Here is a 21,980-nt window from a genome sequence, read left to right as displayed (position 1 = left end):
TGGTGAAGGATTGATAACCAAATATGGGAGTTAAAGTTGCTTCCAAACTCTGTCAATGCGAAGAAAAACGTGAGAAGCTGATTCTAAATCATTATGTACAAATAATTTAGCGACACCTTTCTGTTGTATTTCCTTCAGCCGAATTAATTCCATATACTTTTTTAATTTATGTATACAAGTTCCAGGTGGTGTATGATTTATTTTCTCTACAAGGAATTATTTAATGATTAATGTTTTTTCATATACCATTTCTGCTACAGGATAGTTTCGTTGCGGATTGCCGTTCGTAGGCCCAAAAGAACCGTTGCTCATGTTTCACACCAAATTTTATTATTATGGGCTCTTAAAGCAGTCTTTATTGATCTGTCGAGCCGTTCTACCTTGCCATCGCACAGCGGGTGATAGGACGCGAAAGCTTAAAGCTGCAGATTCTTGACAGGATTTGAAATATTTCAGATGAAAATTGAGTTCCTCGAACAGTTATTAGATGCAAGGGTATTCTAAATCTTGCAATTGAATTGCTATAGAAAGCTTTCGCTATAGTTTCTGCCGAGATGATTTCAAGTGGAATAGACTCCATTTAATTTGTGCATCTGTCTATACACGTTAGACAGTAGGTGTTATTACCATTTGATGGTGGTAATGGACCAACAAGATGAATGTGTATTTCTCAAAATCTTTCTGATGGCTTTTGATTTTCTCCAATTATTGATTTCGTATGCTGGGATATTTCAGATTTTTGACATGGAATACAAGCTTTTGCCCAATGCTGAACATCTTTTTTCATATTTGACCAAATAAATTTTGAAGAGATTAATTTTATTGTTGATTTGATTACAGGATGAATCTGTGAAATTGATGAAATATTTTCATACGATAATTCTTACGTATATAGGGTCTAGCATGCTGTGTTGAAGTATCACACCATAATTTTTTCCTAGATGGAAAGGAAAACTGTTTGAAAGTCAAATTTGTAGATTTCTGCAATGTCTTAAATTCATCATCTCGATCTTGTTCTTTGGCAATACTGTCATAATTAATTAAGGCGATTTCTTCGATTCTGGATAATGTATCTGCTACTATGTTATTCTGTCTTGTAATGTACCTAATATCTGTTGTAAATACTGAAATGTATTGGAGTTGCCTAATTTGTCTTAGAGATGCTCTATCTGGTTTTAGGGAAAATGCATAGATTAAGGGTTTGTGGACAGTATACACTATGAATTTTTGTCCTTCTAAAAAATGTTTGAAATATTTAATAGAAATATAAATTGCTAGAAGTTCATGATAATATGTACTGTAATTTTGCTGTGTAACATTCAGTTTCTAGAAAAAAAATCCAATTGGTCTCCAACTACCATTTTCAAATTGTTGGAAAACTGAACCGACTGCCGAATCTGAAGCATCTGTGCACAACGAAAAAGGTAAGTCTGGGTCGAGGAGAGACAGAAGAGTAACATTTGCTAGAGGTTGTTTACATTTTTCAAATTTCTCAATGGCCTCATCCTTCCAAGTTATTTTGCAATTATCTCTTTTCTTTATGAATTTCTGGTAGATCTCTTAGGCCTTTTAGGTAGTCATGTAAAGCAGCTTGAGTACTAGAGTCATTTTTCAAAATACGACAGTAGAAATTAACCATTCCAAGAAAGGTTCATGGTTGACGAACAGAGTCAAGCAATTTAATATTAAGAATAGCTTTAACCTTGTTAGGAAGAGGTTTTAATCCCTCAGGTGTAATTAGAAAGCATAAAAATTCTAATTCATTAACTCCAAACATAGATTTAAAAATATTAAGCCTCAATCCAAATTTTTGCAATCTATCAAAGACTAATTTTGTTCCTCTTCATTATTTGACGCAATCAAAACATCATCCAAATATGGAAAAATGAAATTTAGGCTTCTAATACCTCATTAATAAATCTCTGAAAGGTAGAAGGTGCGCTACTCAACCCCAAACTCATGATGTTAAATTTATATAGCCCGGAAGGGGTTATAATGGCAGTTTTTGGCTTATCATTTTAGTAGGTTTTACCCCTATTCTTTTTTAATTATTTAATTAAGAATAAAGAATTTTTAAGCATAAAACATAATTTAAGCAATTTTTTCTCGAATTCATCATTTTAATTTTAACAAAAAGAATGTATATTGTATTATTTTCCTCCAGGCAAAACTATCGAGTTAAATCAAACCAACTTGGTGGGTAAGTCTACTGAAAAAAATTATTTAGAATTTTTGCACTTTATAATTCAGGAACCCCTCTTTCCCATACACCTAAATCACAGAATTTTCACAAAGAGGGCATGTAAAAATTTTTCACTCCTCTGGGGTATGGCAACTTTGAAATGACTGAGAATCACTGCTTTAGATTATCAGTTTATATCTGTTCAGATGACATGTAGACATGGCAACATTTAGGCTTAACTTATTGGTTAGGTCAGATAGAAAAATGCTAACCGCCCACAAAAGGACCAAAAGTACTATAATAGCCAACATCATTACAATGGCAATCAACATACTGTCATTGGCCGTGATACAATGCTTTAGCCAGCAGGAAAGTGACATACAAGAGTTGCAGTTATTCGGAAGGAAAATCTCATTTACAGCACACTTACTTCTTTTTGCTGAGTATCATATTATCATTCCTAAATTTTGTAAGGAAAGGGGGATTTTTTACCCCTTTTCTTTCTTTTTGGGGGGAGGGAGGGCAGGTGGTCTGGATATTAGATCAAGCCAGATACTGGGTGTCCAGATTTCGAACTTTATACTGTACTATGTATGATCATGTGTAAGTCTCAATGGTGGTGCACAGAGGTCTAAAACTGATGTTGAAAGATTAAAAAAAAAGGGGGGGAACCTATGGTGCTCTATAACAGTCACACAGTTCTCATAACATAATATTATAGTGGAAATGAGGCAGTTCATTACTCCCTTTAACGTCTGGACTCACTTCTGAAGAAATACTGTTTTTAAGTCTTGGAGGGTTTGGGAAAGGGAAGGAAAAGTTAGAACTGCCCTTTCAAGAGTGTTCTAGAAATGTTTTAGGGCAGGGTTTCTAAAAATGTAGTACATGTATCACTAATGGTACATTACATTATTTTTTATGGTAAAAGTTTTATAGAAAAGTATTAAGTGAATGTAAAATGGTATCCCTTTTGGTTCATATATTGGTATGCAACGCTACATATATTTTAATTCTTATTTATGTGGCAAAGAATTTAAAAAGTTTGAGGATCCGTTTCAGAGGATTTAGGTCTGCAGATCTGGCTGGCTAATTCATTCAGTTAATACCTTCACTTTTCAGAACATCATTTACCAGATTGGCTCAATGTTGATGACCTTTATCATCCATAAAAAGGAACTGAGGGATAACTGCACACCTGAAAAGATGAACACAGAGTTCTAAAATCTCATTTCTTAGCAAGATGACCTGCAGTTTGTGTCCTACTCACTTCTTCACACAAGACAGCTTGTTTAGCATAGTACAGAGAACATCAACTTTGGATCCAGAATCAGTAGGGTACTGTTCTCTTCACAGATAAGTTTGAATTCTGCCTAAGCACTGAATCTTGATGTACCTTCACCTGTACAGAATCAAGTATCTACTATCTGCTCTCCAACATCCAGTGGTGGTTTGATGTCTGGAAAGGCATCAAGTGGATGAGCATACAGACTTTCATGTCTTTGACAGAGATTCTGTAACTGCTGTGAGGTACAGTGAAGATATTTTTTCAGAAGATGTACTTTTCAGAGTTGCAATAGACCTTCGGTTTATTACTATGGAATACAAGGCTTGCCCATAAAGGGCTAATCTGATGGATGATTTTCTGGAAAGTGAGGATATTTATAAGATGAACTGATCAGCTAGATCCCCAAACCTAAACCCCACACAGCATATCTGAGATACTCTCTTGAGAGGGCAACTGCAACTTGCCTTTCCTCCCTTAGAACCCTGCAGGACCTGAAAAACTGATGCTTCAGGAGTGGGACTGATTGTCACAGGAACTCATAAACTGCCTCATTTCATAAAGCCATGTGGTGAGACCTGTATGACTGTTAGAAGAGAACAATATTCCTTATTAGTCTACTTTTTTGTTCCACCTTGAACCTCTGTTTTAGATCTTCCTATGTTGATGAGCCTTATGCATGACTATGCATGGCAGTGTGTAGTACATTTTTCTATTATATCAATCTATGCCCCTACCCAGTTTCATTAAATCTGTCCATCAGCTTTAGAGATAATCATAGAAATGCAAAAATTCTGTTAATTTTAAATACCAGTGTAACAAGAATGCAGATAAAGAAGCAGATGGTTCATACCTTGTTAATCCAAGCCATCAAAGCTTCACAAAAACTAGAACTGGAAGGTGTTGTTAGATTTATCTTATAAGTTTTTTTTTTTATTACCTACATTTAGCCATTGTTTAAATCCACAAATATACAATATCTTCCCATTTCTTTTTTCTTGGGGAAGCTGAGGTGAATATCAGTTTTCAACAACAGGCAAAACTTCAAAAGCCTTCCTGCATTTAAATAATTTAAGATTTCGTTGTTTGATTAAAGCAATTTCTTTATGTTTCTGCTATAGAAAGTTATCACCTAAAATTAGAATATAATATTCCTCTCTCTCTTCCCAAAAAATTCTTGTAGTTACCAGATGGAAAGGAATCAAACTAAATTTTCAGATATCAGACAGCTGTTACGTTTCATATTAAAATCTTTGCTAATAAGTGAAATTTTCACTGCATACAAAATCAATAAATTTCGGCAATCATGAGGTGGTATACTCATTCAGCACAACTCAGTATGTGGTTGCTTACTCATGTCACCATCTGTTACCACCAGTGAGAAGTGTGTCAGCGCACGAGTTTTGTATACCCCTTGAAGATTATAATGAACTTGATTTTTGAGCCTGGATCTGTTGCATGACAGTTGAACACTGTACCACTATTGTAAAATAGCTGTCATTTGAAAGATTTTGACATTTGAATTGCCTTGCAGTGAAAGCGTTTTCACAGGCTGATCTCATACACTTCCTCGCAAAGCATTTCTGGTGAAATATCAGGAGATGCAATTAGTGATTCTGAATTGAGCCCACATGGTGGACATGCTTGTGAGCCCAGTTTGTAGGTGTTATGGATCTTTGTGTTGATGGTCAGTGGCTGTCATGTATCTGCACACTTGGTTGTACTTGCAGCATGGTGGAGGATAGTTGAGAGACCCCCCATCTGTGTTGCTATTATATTGCAAGACATGTCTCAAGTTTACCATTTGTCTCCAGTGAGCAGAAGCATGTGGCTCTTTGAGTTGCCACATTATGTGATGGTATGCTCACTTGGTACTTCTCAGTGTGCAGATGCTTGCTTGTGTCATGATTTATAGGCACCAATGGAATGTGCAGCAGTGTACGAGTTTTGTACGTTCTTAAAGATTAAAATGGCCTTAGAATTTGATCCTGGGTCTGTTAAGTGGTAGTCGAATACTGTACCACTATCACAAAAGAGTTCTTGTTCTGACAGATTCCGATATTCAAACTGCTTTGTAGTCACAGCGTTTTGATACACACTTGAGTTTGCTATAATACCAAAATTTGCAAATGGTTTCTAATAAAAAATATTTTTGCAATTTTTATACATTGGACGCTCCTAAAATAACCATGTTTGGTCTTGGCACCATGGAGGTCAACTAGGCATTCTCCCTGGCTATGCATGTGAAACTGAACAGATTTCAACAGATTCTACAAAGCCACCTAAAATATCTAAGAAAAGGTGGATAACAGGGATATAACTATTACAGAGAATGTTTATGACAAGAGCACCTGGTAATGAGCCTGGTACCCCATGGCTTACAGCTAAACCCTGAAAAATGTATGCCTGGACAGACCACTGTCTCTTTTTTGGATTGCATAACAACCCCTTCTGATGTTCATTCCTCACCGGAAAAAGCTACAGTTACTGCTGATTTCTCCAAGCCAGTAAATACAGTCCAACTTTGATGCTTTCTTGCAATGTTAAACTTTTATAGGAGATTTCTTTAAAAAGTTGCAGACACTCAGGCCTCCTTATATGAGTTCCTAAGAAAAATGATAAGTGTCCAATCTCTTGGGCAGAGGAGACTTCTGCACTGTTTGAAAAACCCAAAGCTTATCTTTTGTAAGCCAGAACTCTCAACTTCCAAGCACCTGGCCATAAATTTTCTCTGGTGATCAATGCATCTGACATTGTTACTGGAGCCATTTTAAATGGTGTCAATGACAAAGATAACCTACCATTTGCATTTTTTCATGGAAACTTTCCAAGGTGAAGCAGCGGTACAGCACATATGACTGTGAGTTCCTTGTCATATACTCTGCAGTCAAATATTTTCAGCATATTCTTAAGGTAAAAAATTTACAATTTTTATGCACCACTGCGCATTAATCTTTGCTTTTACCAAAATATCTAACTGGTTCACCAAGACATAGCTCAGTTCGTGAAAGACATACAGCATGTTGCTGGGACAGATAACATTGTTGCAGATACTTTGTCCTACATCCATGGAATCCATGCTGAAGATCCCTTTGATTCTGCAGCTATTGCAGTCGACCAAATAATAGATGATGAACTCAAGTTTCTTTTTAGTGATCCTAATTGTTCACTGAAATTTCAACCCTGCTTTACAAATACTCTGTGTAATGAGTGATAAGCAGATCAGACCTTATGTTATGCCTAAATTTTGCAGACAGATTTTCAACTTCCTGCACAACCTTTCTCTGTTACTAAACAACTTGTTCTTGCTCATTTCATTTGGCCATCAATTTCCAAGGATGTTACCTTGTGGTCTTGTGCCTGTATCCAGTGCTAGGGATATAATATTTCTCAACATACTAAGAGTCCACTTGAGATCTTACTGCCACAACACAATGGTTCGACCATGTACATGTGTATTTGATTGGCCCTCTTCCACCTTCTGATGGTGCAATGTAGCTGCTTACTTGCACTGACCAATTTACATGTTGGCCGGAAGCCATTCCTTTGGCTGACATTTCTGTCCAGACTTTTGCTTGTACATTTATTGAATGCTGGATTTCCTGTTTTGGGGTACTCTCCATCATCACCACAGACCAAGAATGGCAATTCAGTTCAGCACTTTTTTTTTCACTGATATTTTTACTTAGGACAATGCACACTCACATGTCTCTGTACCACCCTGCCAGTTCTTGGACTTGGATCTGCCTTCAAGCCTGATCTTCAATGCACAGTGGCAGAACTAGTGTATGGCTTCCCTCTTACACTTTCCACTTATTTCTTAGATCCTGTGGCAACCAGGAAAGTTGAACCATCAGAATTACTCAGCCAGTTATGTGAAATGATGAAAAGGTTATCACTTAAACCAGTATCATCACACAGCACATTAACACCATTCATCCATTCAGACCTTCAAACCTGCACCCATGCCTTCCTCCTATAAGATGGCATCCGAAAGCCACTCCAAGCACCTTACGAAGGCCCCTATCATATTATTTCTCAAACAGCAAAGGATTTCAGCACCTCCATCCAGAATAAGATGTTTAACTGTAAACAGTTAGTGTTGATTGCCTTAAGCTTGCCTAACCATCAGTGTTAATTACAATTAGTGTTGATCACCTTAAGCTTGCATTCCTCTTGGTTGATGACTGACCATGTCCACCCAGAACTGCTCCTTCAGCCATTGGTCCACCAGCTTCAAATGTACTATCTAATATTCTGTCTTCTTCTGCCTCTCAGCCAGCTGAAAGCTTGAAGCTTGAGCAACACTACAACACTAACAGTCACTCACTCTGGATGGAGGGTTTGATTCAACCCTCAGTATCTAAGTTCTTGGTACCTTTGGTACTTGGAGGGAGTACAGTGGCAAATCGCTGAATCATTCCCTTTGCCCCTACAAAATGGCAGCACTTGCCAGAACTTGATTTCTTTCACAAATGGTTTCAGTTTATTTAATTATGGCATAGCACACTAGGGCTATCTGCCTAGGGAGAAGGGATGCCTTCGGGGAGGACTTTCTAAGGGAAACTGGCTTGTATACATGTTACACATGGGGAAAACCATGAAAACGCCCATGTAGCCAGCCCATTCGCCGGATTCGAACCTTGGACCAAACTACCAGTGTTCAGCGACTTTTCCGCTCAGCCGCTGGTGAGCCTCTTTCACAAATGTAAAGTGCACTATGGGATTAGAGAATATTATATTTGGACAATGCTACGTGGACCAGCATATATAATCTAGTTAGTGCAACAACAAAAGCAATAATTAATAGTTAAAAGTTATGCAGTTGTTGGTGAATTGTGCTTTGTAATGTTAGCATCTCTTCTTCGCAAACAAAAACTTCACACAACCCATCTAATTATAAAAATATACGGAACTTTAAACAACTGCTGGTTCCGCAATAGCTATTATATGTGAATGAAAATATAAGTAAGCAATTGGCAAATGTAAAATTTTAATTACTTGTCATAAATATTCTATTCAACAAAACTAGGAAAGCATGTGATGTAGCAAGAACATATAACTGCTGAAAAATATACAACACAATATAAATTTATGATTATAACTAGAAAATAAAGAGTCAAACAGGTGAAAAACCATGTTTTAAGGTAAATAAAACTTGTTTGCTTTTATTGGAAACACATCTGGTGTCATTAATATCATTACTGTTATGTTGATAATAGTTTGAATTTTCGGTTATGAAAGAGCTCAAGTTAATTATTTTTCTTATTTAAGAAAAATATGAATTTTTTATTTAATTCCTTGAATTATTAATTTAATGTTTTATTATTTAATTTAATATTTGGTTATGTAAATTCTTTAATTTGGGGGAAAAACAAATGCTTCATTGATACTTTTATTCTTTTTCTTTTATTTCAATTTAATCAAAATTTCTGTGTCCTTGTGAAGAATTATGGAAAGAAAACGAATTTTTGCCTAGTCATTTTCTCAGGCTGACATACTTCCGTGGACATACTTCCTAGAAAGAAATTGCTTTGTTTTGGTTGCCCATTAGGACAACTTCCATCCTAAGGCTATTGCCAATCGGAATTAAGTGCCACCCCACACTTATTTATCTAAAATGTTGCGACCCCATGGCCCAGGGGCAGACGAGACAGTACCAGTACGGTTCCTGCTGACACCGTCCCGAGTAAACTCACGCACAGCCTGTGAAGACCGTTTTTCTACCCTCGTGGTTGAGACTGTCTAAGTACAGATTCTAGCCAGTACTTCCCAGGAATTCTTCTGAATCAATGCCCAAGAGGAGCTCGTTAGGACAGGAAGTATGTGACGAAAGGCCAGAGGGGTTATCATTTCACCTACAAGCATCAGTCATTGCTTGGCGATCTAAGTTCCGGTTTTGGCGGCCTTTGATTTAGTCCGTACGTGCGCAATTCATATTGCTCTGTCTTTTGGGACAAAAAGTGGAAATCTGGTCCCTAAAATGAGCAAAAATCCAGTTTTGTGGTAGCCTGTGTTTTTTTTTAAAAGAAATGAAGGAAATTTCGAGTAGGAATCACTTTTTGGCTTTGCTGATGGAATTCCTACCAAATTTTAATTCTGCATCAGCTGTTAGCTAGCATTTTCGCAACTAGAGTCACGGCAACGTTTCTTGGATTTGTCTGGATGATGGGACCTCCTGAAGCTTTTTCTTCTTCTTCGTGATGAACTCCTAAACAGGCCCTGTGAACCAGTTTAGTCCAGAGGTTATTTTTCAACTGAGGTAGCACCGAATAGTCGTACATAGAAAAAGATATGGGTCTGTATGACCCCAACGAATCATAAACTGTTTACCCTAGCAGCAGCTAGATATTGTAGCGGACTAAGTCTTCTTGGGTGTATTTGATGCGAGTTCCGGATTTCTTTTGTGACTTTGTTGAGATAAGACATTGCTTAAATTCCTGGATAGACTTTGATGAGTAAACTGCCACATGCTAAGTAATTTATACCTAGCCCTGAGTCAAGGTGGCATCATGGAATGAAAAACCCTTTTCCTCTTCCAGTTTTGCTGACACAATTTCAAAAGATAAGTGCCCTTTTGCTTATTTGTGTGATAGGATATTCGATTTGATTGGTATACTGAAACTAAAATTAGTAGGAACAATAATTTAGAAAAGAAAATTCTATGCCTGCCAGACTTTAATCATCATATTTTTCTGGAATTTTTGCCTATTTCCTTATCCTTGTAATTTACGCAAATTTGGGCTGAAGGCTCCTCATAATTAATAAGTGTAAATTTTATGAGTTAATTATTCATCCAAATGTTAAAAATCATACTTAAAACTAGAGAGGGGATGTGTAATGTTCTGCCCCCATATAAAGTAATAGTTTGTATTGAACAGTTTATTTTTTTTTCCAAAATTATGAATTAAGTTACTATACAAAATTTACTGGGTAGTCCATAACTAGGTAAATTATGATACAACGATAATTCTGTGAGAATTCCTTTTAGACCTGAGAATATTTAACGAACCAGAATTAATTTGAAATTTATGTTATGTTCTTATTTGTGAATTACATTTACCTTTTTGTCCGATCCTTACCTAACACAGTCCAGGAATTTCAAAATCATTAACGCAATTCTAAAGATAATTACGATCACAAAGACATTTGTTTTGCTAGCACTTATATTTCCAAGAAATTTTTTTTTTTTTTTTTTTTTTTTTTTTTTTTTGGCTGGTTTGGATAGTTTAAGATTTAAATTAGTAACTTATTCACAGCTTCACCAGATAATATTGTGGACTCCAAAGCTCACAATATTACATTACTATTTACATGGCTGAATCTAAAGGCTGTGACATAAACCAATGTTTTTGCAACTGTACTATAAAACTCTACTGTTATAAACTACAATTTCGGGGGGTGCAGTCCCTTGAAATCCCCTCTAAACATGGCCATGACTATCTATGTCTTTTGAATAGGAAAAAAAAGTTTTAACAAATTTTGTCAATTCCCTAATAAGGTATGTGGACATCTCAAACAAGCAAAGCAGCTTTACACTACAAAGCATTGAACTGATAAGGCTTTGATGGTTTTTTTCTTACTCCTTCAGAAGAGCATTTTCTACTGAAAATGGTTAAATGGAGGTTGTGATCTAGCATCAATATTTCTGCCTGATGAATCCCAAGCATGATCTAATTATATTCAAATACATGAAGCAGAAAGCATACTCTACTAACTGTTTTCCTTCACGCATCAGGTTTAAGATGTGCTACATGAGTTCAGTTATAATCCATTAAAGACATTCACAAAAGAGCAAGGAGATCCATAAAAGGCATGACCAAAGGTCTAAGAAATTCATCCTTATACCTTTGAGTAGACAGGGGCCAATTCCAGACGATGAACAGGCCTGTACATCTATCTGAGCATATCTTTGCTCAAAAAAGTACAGCTCCTCCAGCAAAATGTGACTGTTTTGGGCATCTACTTTATTTTACTATGACTACATTCATTGAATCTCCACTCACACTGCTCTTCAACACTTCTATGATATCAGAATTTCTTGGAGAATAAAAAGTACATTTACATCCATACAATCAACATAAGGGAAGGCATCTGTGTTAGAACAACATGTGACAAGATAGTTTGGGAACAATCCCGATTAGGATGTTTTTGAATACTTCTTGTCTTGCTCTTGGAACCAATTTTACAAGTGTGCAATTACACTTCAGCTCATTTCAAAGATGAATTCTATAATTTATTGACTTTGACCAACTTTCAAACTTCCTGTGGCTTGCCATGTGATGCACTGCAGCAAACTGTGTTGATTCTGCTAACATGAGATGGATGCAACAAACATTTTACCCACAACAAATGGTAAAAAAATGTAGTTCCAAAAGGACCACTCTTTATATGTGATTTTACCATTCTGGTATCAGTACTGCAAATCTGCATTTCAAACTGCTCTACAGCTAACTTTTCATTACTTAGAGAGATCTCTTAGTGATTCAACAATAATTTACTGAACCTCTTTGAAAAACTTTTTAATACAGCTGCTCCTCTAATTTGCTTCAGAAACATAGATAAAACTCAGTATATGAGAATTCGGTGCAGAAATTAAATACGGAACAGAACGTCTGAGCACACATTTAGGACTCTAAAACAGATTCAATATTATGATTTCTCTCCGATATAAAATTATTTTAGATCTCCTGTTTTAAGGGCGATTTTCTCACTGGATTTTGCATTTCATCTAATTTGAATGACGGTTGATGTGAATGAAAATGACCTCTCTCATTTATTAACACAATTAATAATATGTCAGTTCAAAATATAAGACAGGTTTAGGAAAAAAAAAATTTGTAATAGCCATCTAGGCAAACAGCCCAAGAGTTCATTACCATAATTATAACAAACCTACCATTACTACACCTAAAAACATGAAGTGAAATACTTTCAATTACACACTACAGTTAATAAACATTTTTCTTAAGCTCATTTTCTGATTTTGTAGCTTCAATAGTACATGATAATTTGGATTAGGAAAAGGAATTTGATTTTTATATTATGAAGGAGAAAAATATTAACTTACCATATAATTAATATCAAATCCAGAGTCCAATAGGAGCTTAACCACATGTTTATGTCCATTTTTAGCAGCAAGATGAAGTGGAGAATGACATCTTACAATGTCTGAGAGTAGACCTGGATGAGAATTCAGTAAGCACTGAACAGTATCTAACCGGCCATATTGTGAAGCCAAGTCCAGAGGAGATTCATTTCTAACATTTCGTACAGATGGATAACAGTTGTTCTGAGCAGGAAAAGATTTTACAAAAATATTAGATAAAGGTTAAAAGAAGTTGTTTCTTAAAGAGAAACAATTACACAGATACAAAAAAGAAGATAATTAAATATATACACAAAAGGAAATACCTTCATTTGGTAAGCTTTAAAGGGTACAATTTTTTTTTTTTTTTTTTTTTTTTTTTTTAAAGTGCCTTTTGCCCAATTTTGCAGACAACAGATGAATTGAAACCAGCTTTGTGATGCTTTATGTATCAGCATGTCTGGTAAATGACATTCTTAGGAATTTTGCGTATATGTTAATATGCTTAGAGAAATTGTATGTAAAATTTAGTATCTCTTGTATAAAACATGAAATTTCTCAAGAATGTAAAGCTTTGCAGGCAAAATAGGATTACATGGGCAAGTGCATTTAAAATTCAGGTAAACGGCTATCTTACCCTGGCGAGATAGCGCCAAGCTAGCGATGGTTTTGGCGACTAATTTTTTTCGCCAAATTTGCTGATATATTGACAAATGTCGCCGAGAAGACATTTAAGTCCAAACCCTGTGTAAATATAACGGATTCGATCTCTATGCAATTGTAGCTGTATCCGGCCCTACGTAACTGTAACTGTGTATGCCTTCCAGCAATGCTCGCGATACTCTGAGCTGAATGGTCACTTTTCTCCTGCCAAGAGATTGAAGGGAATTTTCTTCTAGCTCGTACCTTTTGACTCGGGATTATATCTACGCTTTCAACGCTGGCTTGGTACTTTGCGAAGTAGATGTTTTGTCAATATCTCTATAACTGTTTATCGTCGTACTCCCTAGTGTCTTGCAAACGAACTTTTCGGACTTTATTTCCACCTGTTCTTTCCAAGCTGCAGTGTCGTCTGCAGTCAGAGGTCTAGTGGAATTCTCCGGCTGAGAAATTAAAGAAAAAATTCTGTGTCCTTTAGTAGTTCGCAGTCTCTTTTTGTTTCTTACTCTTCAACACAGCGCATGACATCAGTGGCGCTTCGGATTGCACCACACGGACTCATGCATATGCGGCTCAACAGGTACCATCGATCACTATATGTTTGAGTGTGAAATCACCAAAGACCTACATTTTCAGGCGTACACAGCTGAAAATGCCCAGGTATGGCTGAAAAAACTCCAAAAGAGTAAGCAACTAAGAAGAAAACTTAAAATCTCATAGACTACCTGGCAATGAACTGCAAAAATCTAAATGCAATCTAAAAAAAAAATATCATTCAGCAAAGTCTTCACAGTCTTTTTAATAACCACAGGTCACAAATATCTATCTTTCGAAGTAACTTTATAAATTCAGCTACAAATTTACATAATTTTTAATTAAATTTTAATATTCTATACAGATTTTTGGCTAGCGATAATAGAATGCTTCACCAAATGAGTACAAATGCTGATAGTCACATAACAGGCGATACAGCAACTCAACTGGTGGGAAGTAAGTAAGTAAGAGGATGTCCGGGCTTAAGCACATGAAGGAATTGCGTTTGCATAACTAGCAAACACGGCAGCGAATAAGGAATCAGAAAACGGACAGGATCATTTTCAACCGCAGACGGATCGGTAAAAATGGGACAAATTAAGCTTATATGAACTCACTCACAAGCATATTACTTTATGAATGGAACTCAAAAGCGTGACTAAGATTAAGTGACGCCACTAAAAGACCAAGTGATCATACAAAGATTCACGGATACAAAATTATTCACACAGATACAACACATAATAGAGGAGGCGTTACAACGATTTTAATAAAAGAACATCTCAAATTCTCCAAATGCATACTCCCAACTCCAATCCATACTGAAGCAACAGCTCATTAATCTAAGGTACCACAAAAGAGGCTTTCCAATTTATTTCAGTTTATAATCGCCAAGTGCTTAAAAATGAAGACTTATATAATCTTACAAGAGCTGAATACTCAACTTTAATAGTGGAAGATTTAAATTCAGAAAAGTCCCACCACTTAAAACTCAAGAATTAGTAACTGTCATGGAAGAATTTAACGACAGTTTGCCAATCAACATGGGATCAAAGTTGTAGGCCCTACATCTCCAACTCGTATATATCACAACGTAACTACAGAAGTATTAGACATTCCACTGAGTAACGGTATACATCACGCACCAGATCTGGAAGTTTTGGAAGAGCTCAGATAACTTTACAGTGATATTCACCTTTATGGACTGCAAAAAAAAAAAAAAAAATAATAAAAAAATAAAAAAAATAAATAAAAAAAAATCACAAACTGGGCTTAAAGTTTAAACCCCAGACAGAAAAACTACAATGCAAAATCCTCAGTTTCGCACTATAGCCGACACTGATTTTGCTTTAAGCGTTGAATAATTCTACTAAGTACGTTAATCAAGAAATCCAACAGCTGTCCCTGCCTACACACTTGAAAAATTAAAATAAAAACAGAGCAAGAAAATGTTGGAACTCATCAGGGACCCCAATGACAAACAGCATCTCAACTATCTTATAAGAGAAATAAGATAACTAATAAGCGACTATCGAACAGAAAGATGGCACGCACTCCTCGAAAACATGGAGTTTGATCACAACACAGTCTGGCGGATTGCAAGACCCCTAAGACTGAAAAGAGCCAGTAACAACGGACCACTGCAGCATGCAAATATCACTGCTTAGTCAGAAGACGAAATCACTGAAGTATTCGCCACGGTCCTAGAGGACTTCTTTGTTCCAAACCAAGTGGGATACACACGACACAACACGATGAAGAAATTCGAAATCATCTACTGACGTATATGGTAAACGCTCTACGAGCATTTCATATGCAACGCAAATTGAAATCTAAAAAATAATTAAAAAAAACCTCGACACGAAAAGAGCTCCAAGAAAATGTTACATCCTGCTTGTGAATAAACGCATGCTTAAGGTTAGCACATTTTCCTCGACAGTGGAAACATGCGATCATAATTACATTTCTCAAACCGGGCGAAGACCCGAAAATTCCAGCCAATTATATCCCCGTCCCCTGTCTTTGAAAAATCTTTGAAAGTGTGATACATACGACTCATTGAACATCTTACTGTAAACAATGTCCTCAAAGATAACAAGCTTGGGGTCAGAAAAGATCACAGTATTATGCTACAAATAATAAATGTAGTTGAAATGATTGCCAAAGCCTTCACAAACAAATGCAGCATCACAGCCAGTTTCTTAGACATAGAAAAGCTTTCGATCAAATCTGACATAAAGGCCTGTATAGAACTTAATACAATCGAGTTACCAAGTTCATATTTTAAATGTCGTACTTTCCAAGTAGGAGTCGGCAATAAGCTCTCTAAAAAGATATACACACGGTGCTGTAGTACCACAAGGCTCTGTCTTAGCTCCAACATTATTCAATACATGTTTAAATGGAATGCCGGAGCTTCTAAATTGCAAAGCAGCCAAATATGCAGATGACACTGTTGTCACGTCCAGATGGATCAGATCCCAATACGCAGCTGAAAACCTGCAGGTTGGACTTAATATAATAGCACAATGGCGCAAAATATGGAAAGTCTAACTAAATGCAGAAAATGCTGTGTCGTACTTTTCAGAAGACATCGCAAAAATCAACAAGTCATTCTTAATTTACAGACTGATAAATCGACTACTCCCAACAGCGAGCTCTACCAAATACCTACGAATTTTCTTGGATGAGCAGCTGAACTTTCAAGAACAGGATCTTCCAAACTAAAATTCACCGTTCGATCATCACCTGGCCTTGCTCCGTGAGAAACTTAAGCATTCATATCCATCTTGATCTTTCGCATGCTCAAGATTACATTCTAACAAGTTCTGACAACTTTTCACCAATGTGATGGGCACAAATTACTCTTATACTGCCAAATTATGATCCCACAGGTGTACAGCCACTCAAGATACCTCGACGATTTTTCACAATCCAGCTTACTAACATATCCAGTAAACCGCTGCTCCAATTTTATCAACGATGAAGTTAAAAACTTTATAAATTCTAGTAAAGCAGGAAAATGCATACATTACCACTTTGTACATATTTTGTAAATATTTTTGAATTGTCGCCATCTTCATTTTAAGATTTATCAATGAACATGTTTGTATCTGCATAACATGTATCCTCCACCGCCCCTTTGCTGTAACTTCAACGTCAATTGTTCATCATCGGTGTATGGAAACGACGTTATGAATGAAGCCAGAGTGAGACAGTGGTGCATCATGTTTAAAATTGGCCACACTAATGTTCAAGAGGAAGCATGAGAGGCCGGCGAACATTGTTAACCATTTGAGTCCGGCGAGGCGCTGCCGCGCTTCACTTTTCGTATGCCAAAAATACGGCGCAGCTCGATAGCGCTTCTCTTGTTTTGTATCGAGAATGCGAAGACGCTGCTGTTGGTTAGTATACTTGAAAAAAAAATTATTGAAAATTGAAAAAAAATATTGAAATATTCAATTGGTTTCGCATCAGGAGGAGGGGCATGCTTTGGTCCAGGTACTTCAGAAAAAGTATTCGATTCGTTCGAAAAAACTTTATCCACGGGTAAAAACTCATCAATAATATCGTCATCGGAGGTACTTGCAGTTACTTCGTCATCATCATTACTATAATTATCACTATCGCTTTCAAGGTCATCACTATACTCTTCATTATCACTTCTCATAACATAGTCACTTTCAAATGAATCAGAACTTGACATGTGTTATTTCGTAATTATCAGTATAACACTTGGTAAAAAAATGAAAACAATTTCCAATTCCTATAAAGCAACTGCTACTGATATCACTACAACTGCTCTCAATAATTGCGTAAAGTATACTAACCAACAGCAGCGTCTTCGCATTCTCGATACAAAACAAGAGAACCGCTATCGCGCTGCGCCGTATTTTTGGCATACGACAAGTGAAGTGCTATCGCGCTTCGCCGGACTCAAACGGTTAATACTGAACTGGTAGAGAAAATCGACAAAAAGATGCGTGAAAACCGCTGTTTCACAATTTCGGACCTCACACTAGAGTTTCCTCAAATTTCACGAACTTTGTTGTTTGGTGTCGTGACGCAAGATCTAGGCTATCACAAGTTTTGTGCCAGAAGGATACCGAAACTCTTTTATCAAATGACCACAAAAAGCATCTCGAGGCGTACCACGAACCTGGTGAATCACTTCTTGATCGTGTCGTAACAGGAAACGAGACTTCGGTATAGTTCTTCACTTATGAGACAAAACAACAGTCTATGAAGTAGGGTCCCACAAGTTCTCCCAGAAAACCACGGAAATGTTTGCAAACATTGTCATCAAGAAATATCATGGCAACTGTTTTCTGGGACAGGGAAGGTGTGCTTTTGGTGGATTACCTAGAACGTGGTGAAACAATAAATGGTGAGAGATATCGCGAAATTAAGAACAGCAATACAAAACAAGCGTCAAAGAAAGTCGAGTTCCATTGTTTTTTTCATTCACGACAATGCACGCCCTTACACAGCCATTCAAACTCGACGGCTCTGGGATGGTTTCTGATGGGAGTTATTTGATCATCCACCGTACAGTCCGGACCTTGCTCCTACCGATTTCCACTTGTTTCCACACATGACGACCTGGCTTGTAACACAGCGCTTGGACGATGACCAGAGCCGTTGCTAGGGTTTTCAGCACCTGGGAATAACTGAAGGTTTCGCCCCTCCCTCCTCCTGTTTGCGAAGAATAGAAAACATTTCCTTCTAAAATTTCTTATCATCAGTTTGGCGTCCCTGGATACTGCGCCCGGGGGCAGATGTCCCCCCAGCTACGCCTCTGACGATAACGAAGAATTGCATGCAGGCATTCGCGTATGGTTGAAGTCTCAAATGGAAACATTCTCTGACGATGGAATTAACAAGCTCGAGTACCGTTACGATAATTGTCTTAATTTATACGTAGATTATGTAGAAAAATAGCTGAATAGTGTGCCTTTCAAATTTAAGTAATAAAAAACGTTTACTTTCATTTTTTTGTTTTTAAATTCTAAAACGCAAGTTACTTTCTGAACAGCCTACGTATTTTAAAGGAAGAAACTTGAATATTTCGGCAACCACCATTACACCCCTGTCAAAATAATCACAGCTCTCGGTTATAGTAAGAGAATGGAAATTAGCCGCTCAGCCACGAAAGCTCAAATCGTCAAGGCCACTAATTCTAACTTGAAGAAAAGAATGCAAAATCAAACGATAATAACTTTGGGATGCCAAAATTTCCAAATCAAAAACAGTAAATAAATCATAATAGAATCCTGGCGATAAAAATGGCTCAGCAATATTACATGAATACAGCTCAATGACAGATAGTCTAATTAAGTGGTTCTCAATCATTTTTGCCCCATGCACCCCTTTAACCTTTGCTAGAAGATCATTTCTCCCCTTTTTCAAAACTTTTAAAATACATATATACAGTTATTTAAATTTAGATTATTTTCTAACATGTTTTACAGATTAAAATGCAAAAAGTATAGAAAAGTTGGTAAGTACTAAAACTTAAATAAAAGTAGTTTTATATATTCGCCTTTGTTTACATACTTATCATACTTTTATTGATACAACTACAATAAGATATGACGCGCTATTCATCTTTTAAAATCTTTTCTAACCTTCTTGCTGCGTTTTGTCAAACAGCGCATCATATACCATTAATGGCACGATTACCACGATTTGAAAAACATTATGTAGAAATAAATGAGGTAGTTGAATAATAAAAATCATTCACAGTGAAATTTTAAACAATAATTTAAAACCAACCTCCACGAATATTTTACTGGAATGGAAAGTTCATATTAACGAATAGACGCAACAGAATCATCTCGAATGAAGGCAAAAATAGGGAAAATTTCCCAATGAATTCGAAGCGAAAGTGGTTTAACGAACAGATGCAGCATAATAATCTCAAAAACACAGAAAAATTCCCCATTAAATCGAAGCGAAAGTGTTTATCAAATATATAGTAATATATATTACATTATGATCATTACTAAATGTTAAACCGCCTATTGGCATATAACTGGATGGAGTGAAGCCTCTGTGAACATTAGACGGAACACACGAGCAAAGCGATTTTGTTAGCTTTCAAGAATCTTAGGTTATTTTGAAGGAGGAGACGTAAAAAATGCGCAGTGCCCTCGCCAGGACTCGAACTCCAGACCTCTCGAATACCCGTCGTGTGCTCCCAATGACAGCAAGAAGGTATGTAGAAAGGAGGGTGAAAATACCTTATACGTTTCGATTAAACCACTGCAACTTATGTTTGAACTTTGTCTAGTTTTAAAGAGCAATTTGGCTCAACACATTAATATTTGCCGATACTCAAAAAAGTATGTGTATAAACAAGATTGCTCATTATTTTAAAATTCAGTGCCCATCATTTCCAAGCACTGCCTCCAGACATGAAACGTCACCATAAACATGATTCTGGTATGCTTAAAACATGATACCTTACAGAATATTTCAGCATGACAGATAAAATGGAGTGAGTTTTGCATGTCTTAAAGTAGCCTCACAGTCCAAAATCATTACCTAATAAGCCTGATAATCTAGAAGCATTTTAGGCTAAAAGCAATGATTCAATATGCAATCTGCACCAAAGGTTGCATTCAACAGTTGCCTGACAGAATATGCGATGTGGAAAGGTGCTTCATCTTATATTAATACATATTATTCTTAATATGTATTAATATAACATATTATTCTTAATATTAATACATATCTTATATTAATATATATCATCTTATATTAATACATATTATTCTCTTGTAAGCTATGAAAAATGCTATTTTCTCATAAGCTGTACATATTGCTAACCCATCTCTGAAATGGTTTCGAAAGCAGAGCTATTAATGTCTGACAAAATTCGGCCAACAATAATGGATGACATGAATACACACCACATTATAAACTTTAGCAGAAGTACAAATTCTATGAAAGTAGTGAGATTTTTCATTGCCCATGCAGCAAAGCTGTGTATTTACTGATTTGATAAGTGCAAAGTGTACATCAAACCTTTAGCACCCAGTTCAATTCGACAGTCATTTCATTCAGAACACTTCTGCATCCAATAAAGAACTCTTGCTGAAAACTGTTCTTACACCACAGTTATTATTGCAACTTTGTCAGTTTGCAGTTCATTAAGTCTTTGAATTTCGTATGGGGGCCTATAAAAAAAGGCATAGAATTTTGCATAACGTCCTATATGAAATTCTTTCTTGCCGAAAAACTTGATAAGCATTTGATTCTGCATGCGTTGGTGCTACTGAAAAAGTTTTAACATCTTGTGAAACAGTAACTGCAGCAGATCCAAGCGCTGTCGGTCTTCCGCTTTATGGCTTTGCAGTGAAAGATTAAGTTTTCTCAAATTTCTTTAACATTTCATCCCAATGCCAAGGAATCAATGAGTTCTTTTCTTACTCTGAACACATTCAAGAGATGTTAAGATCTCAAAGTAACATTTTCAGATTCAAAGTTGCAGAAATAAGGCATGGCTTACCTTGCCATAGCAGCATAATTACAAGTCACAATTTGAATTGTGATTGCTTATATAATTCATTGTATACTCTCTGTCCCGTAAGAGTTTCAATGTGGCATCACCTGGAGATAAAAAATGGAGCTAAAACAAGGAACAAATTTAACTAAAAGAACCCCATATCATTTGGAGCTTTCCTGTACCCACTGCATTGCTACCAAATTTTTGCAAGTTAGTAATTTTTAAACTGGAAACATTCTGCATTACCTGGGATGCATAAAATATACTATTACTGTAGTAAAAATAATTTTTTCTTTGTACTGTGCAATAAATCCTGAAGGATATTTCTTCAAGTACATTCCAGAAGGCCAAGAAGATAACATTAGTTTTTGGATCATTTATGTGTAGCCGACGGAATGCTCTCCTTTAAGAAGTGAAAATAATTAGAAAAATTTTAACCAATATAAAGATGAATTCAAAAAGTGTTGGATAATGGTACTGAAACTTTAAATGTATTTAATAAAGTCCGGAAATTGCCAAATTTCTTTCAGTTACATACACTGAAAAAATATATATAAATTTACATGAGATATAACCATATGCAAAATGTTATACACAACTTTCTTTGACCATTTTTATTCAACATCACTAAATAAAGGCATTGATGGTAACATCAGGATTACAACCAAGACAAATTAAAAGATAACATATGAGGAGAAAAGAATTTTCAGGTAGTCTGTACATA

General features: G+C 36.2%; 1 protein-coding gene across 2 annotated transcripts in view; it reads right to left on the bottom strand.

The window, feature by feature from the left end:
- Nucleotides 1-21,980, bottom strand: part of LOC118187911 (ankyrin repeat and SAM domain-containing protein 1A-like) — a 411,400-nt gene that overhangs the window by 226,349 nt on the left and 163,071 nt on the right. For both annotated transcript variants that reach the window (XM_085807269.1, XM_085807270.1), the window contains exon 5: nt 12,535-12,756. In XM_085807269.1, coding sequence (XP_085663395.1) covers nt 12,535-12,756 — 222 coding nt within the window. The remainder of the gene's footprint in view (nt 1-12,534; nt 12,757-21,980) is intronic.

Source organism: Stegodyphus dumicola, chromosome X1 (genome assembly GCF_044657685.1).
Source record: "Stegodyphus dumicola isolate Sdum_Otavi_A_Nest chromosome X1, ASM4465768v1".
NCBI lineage: Eukaryota > Metazoa > Arthropoda > Arachnida > Araneae > Eresidae > Stegodyphus > Stegodyphus dumicola.
This window is presented reverse-complemented; position numbering and strand designations above follow the sequence as displayed.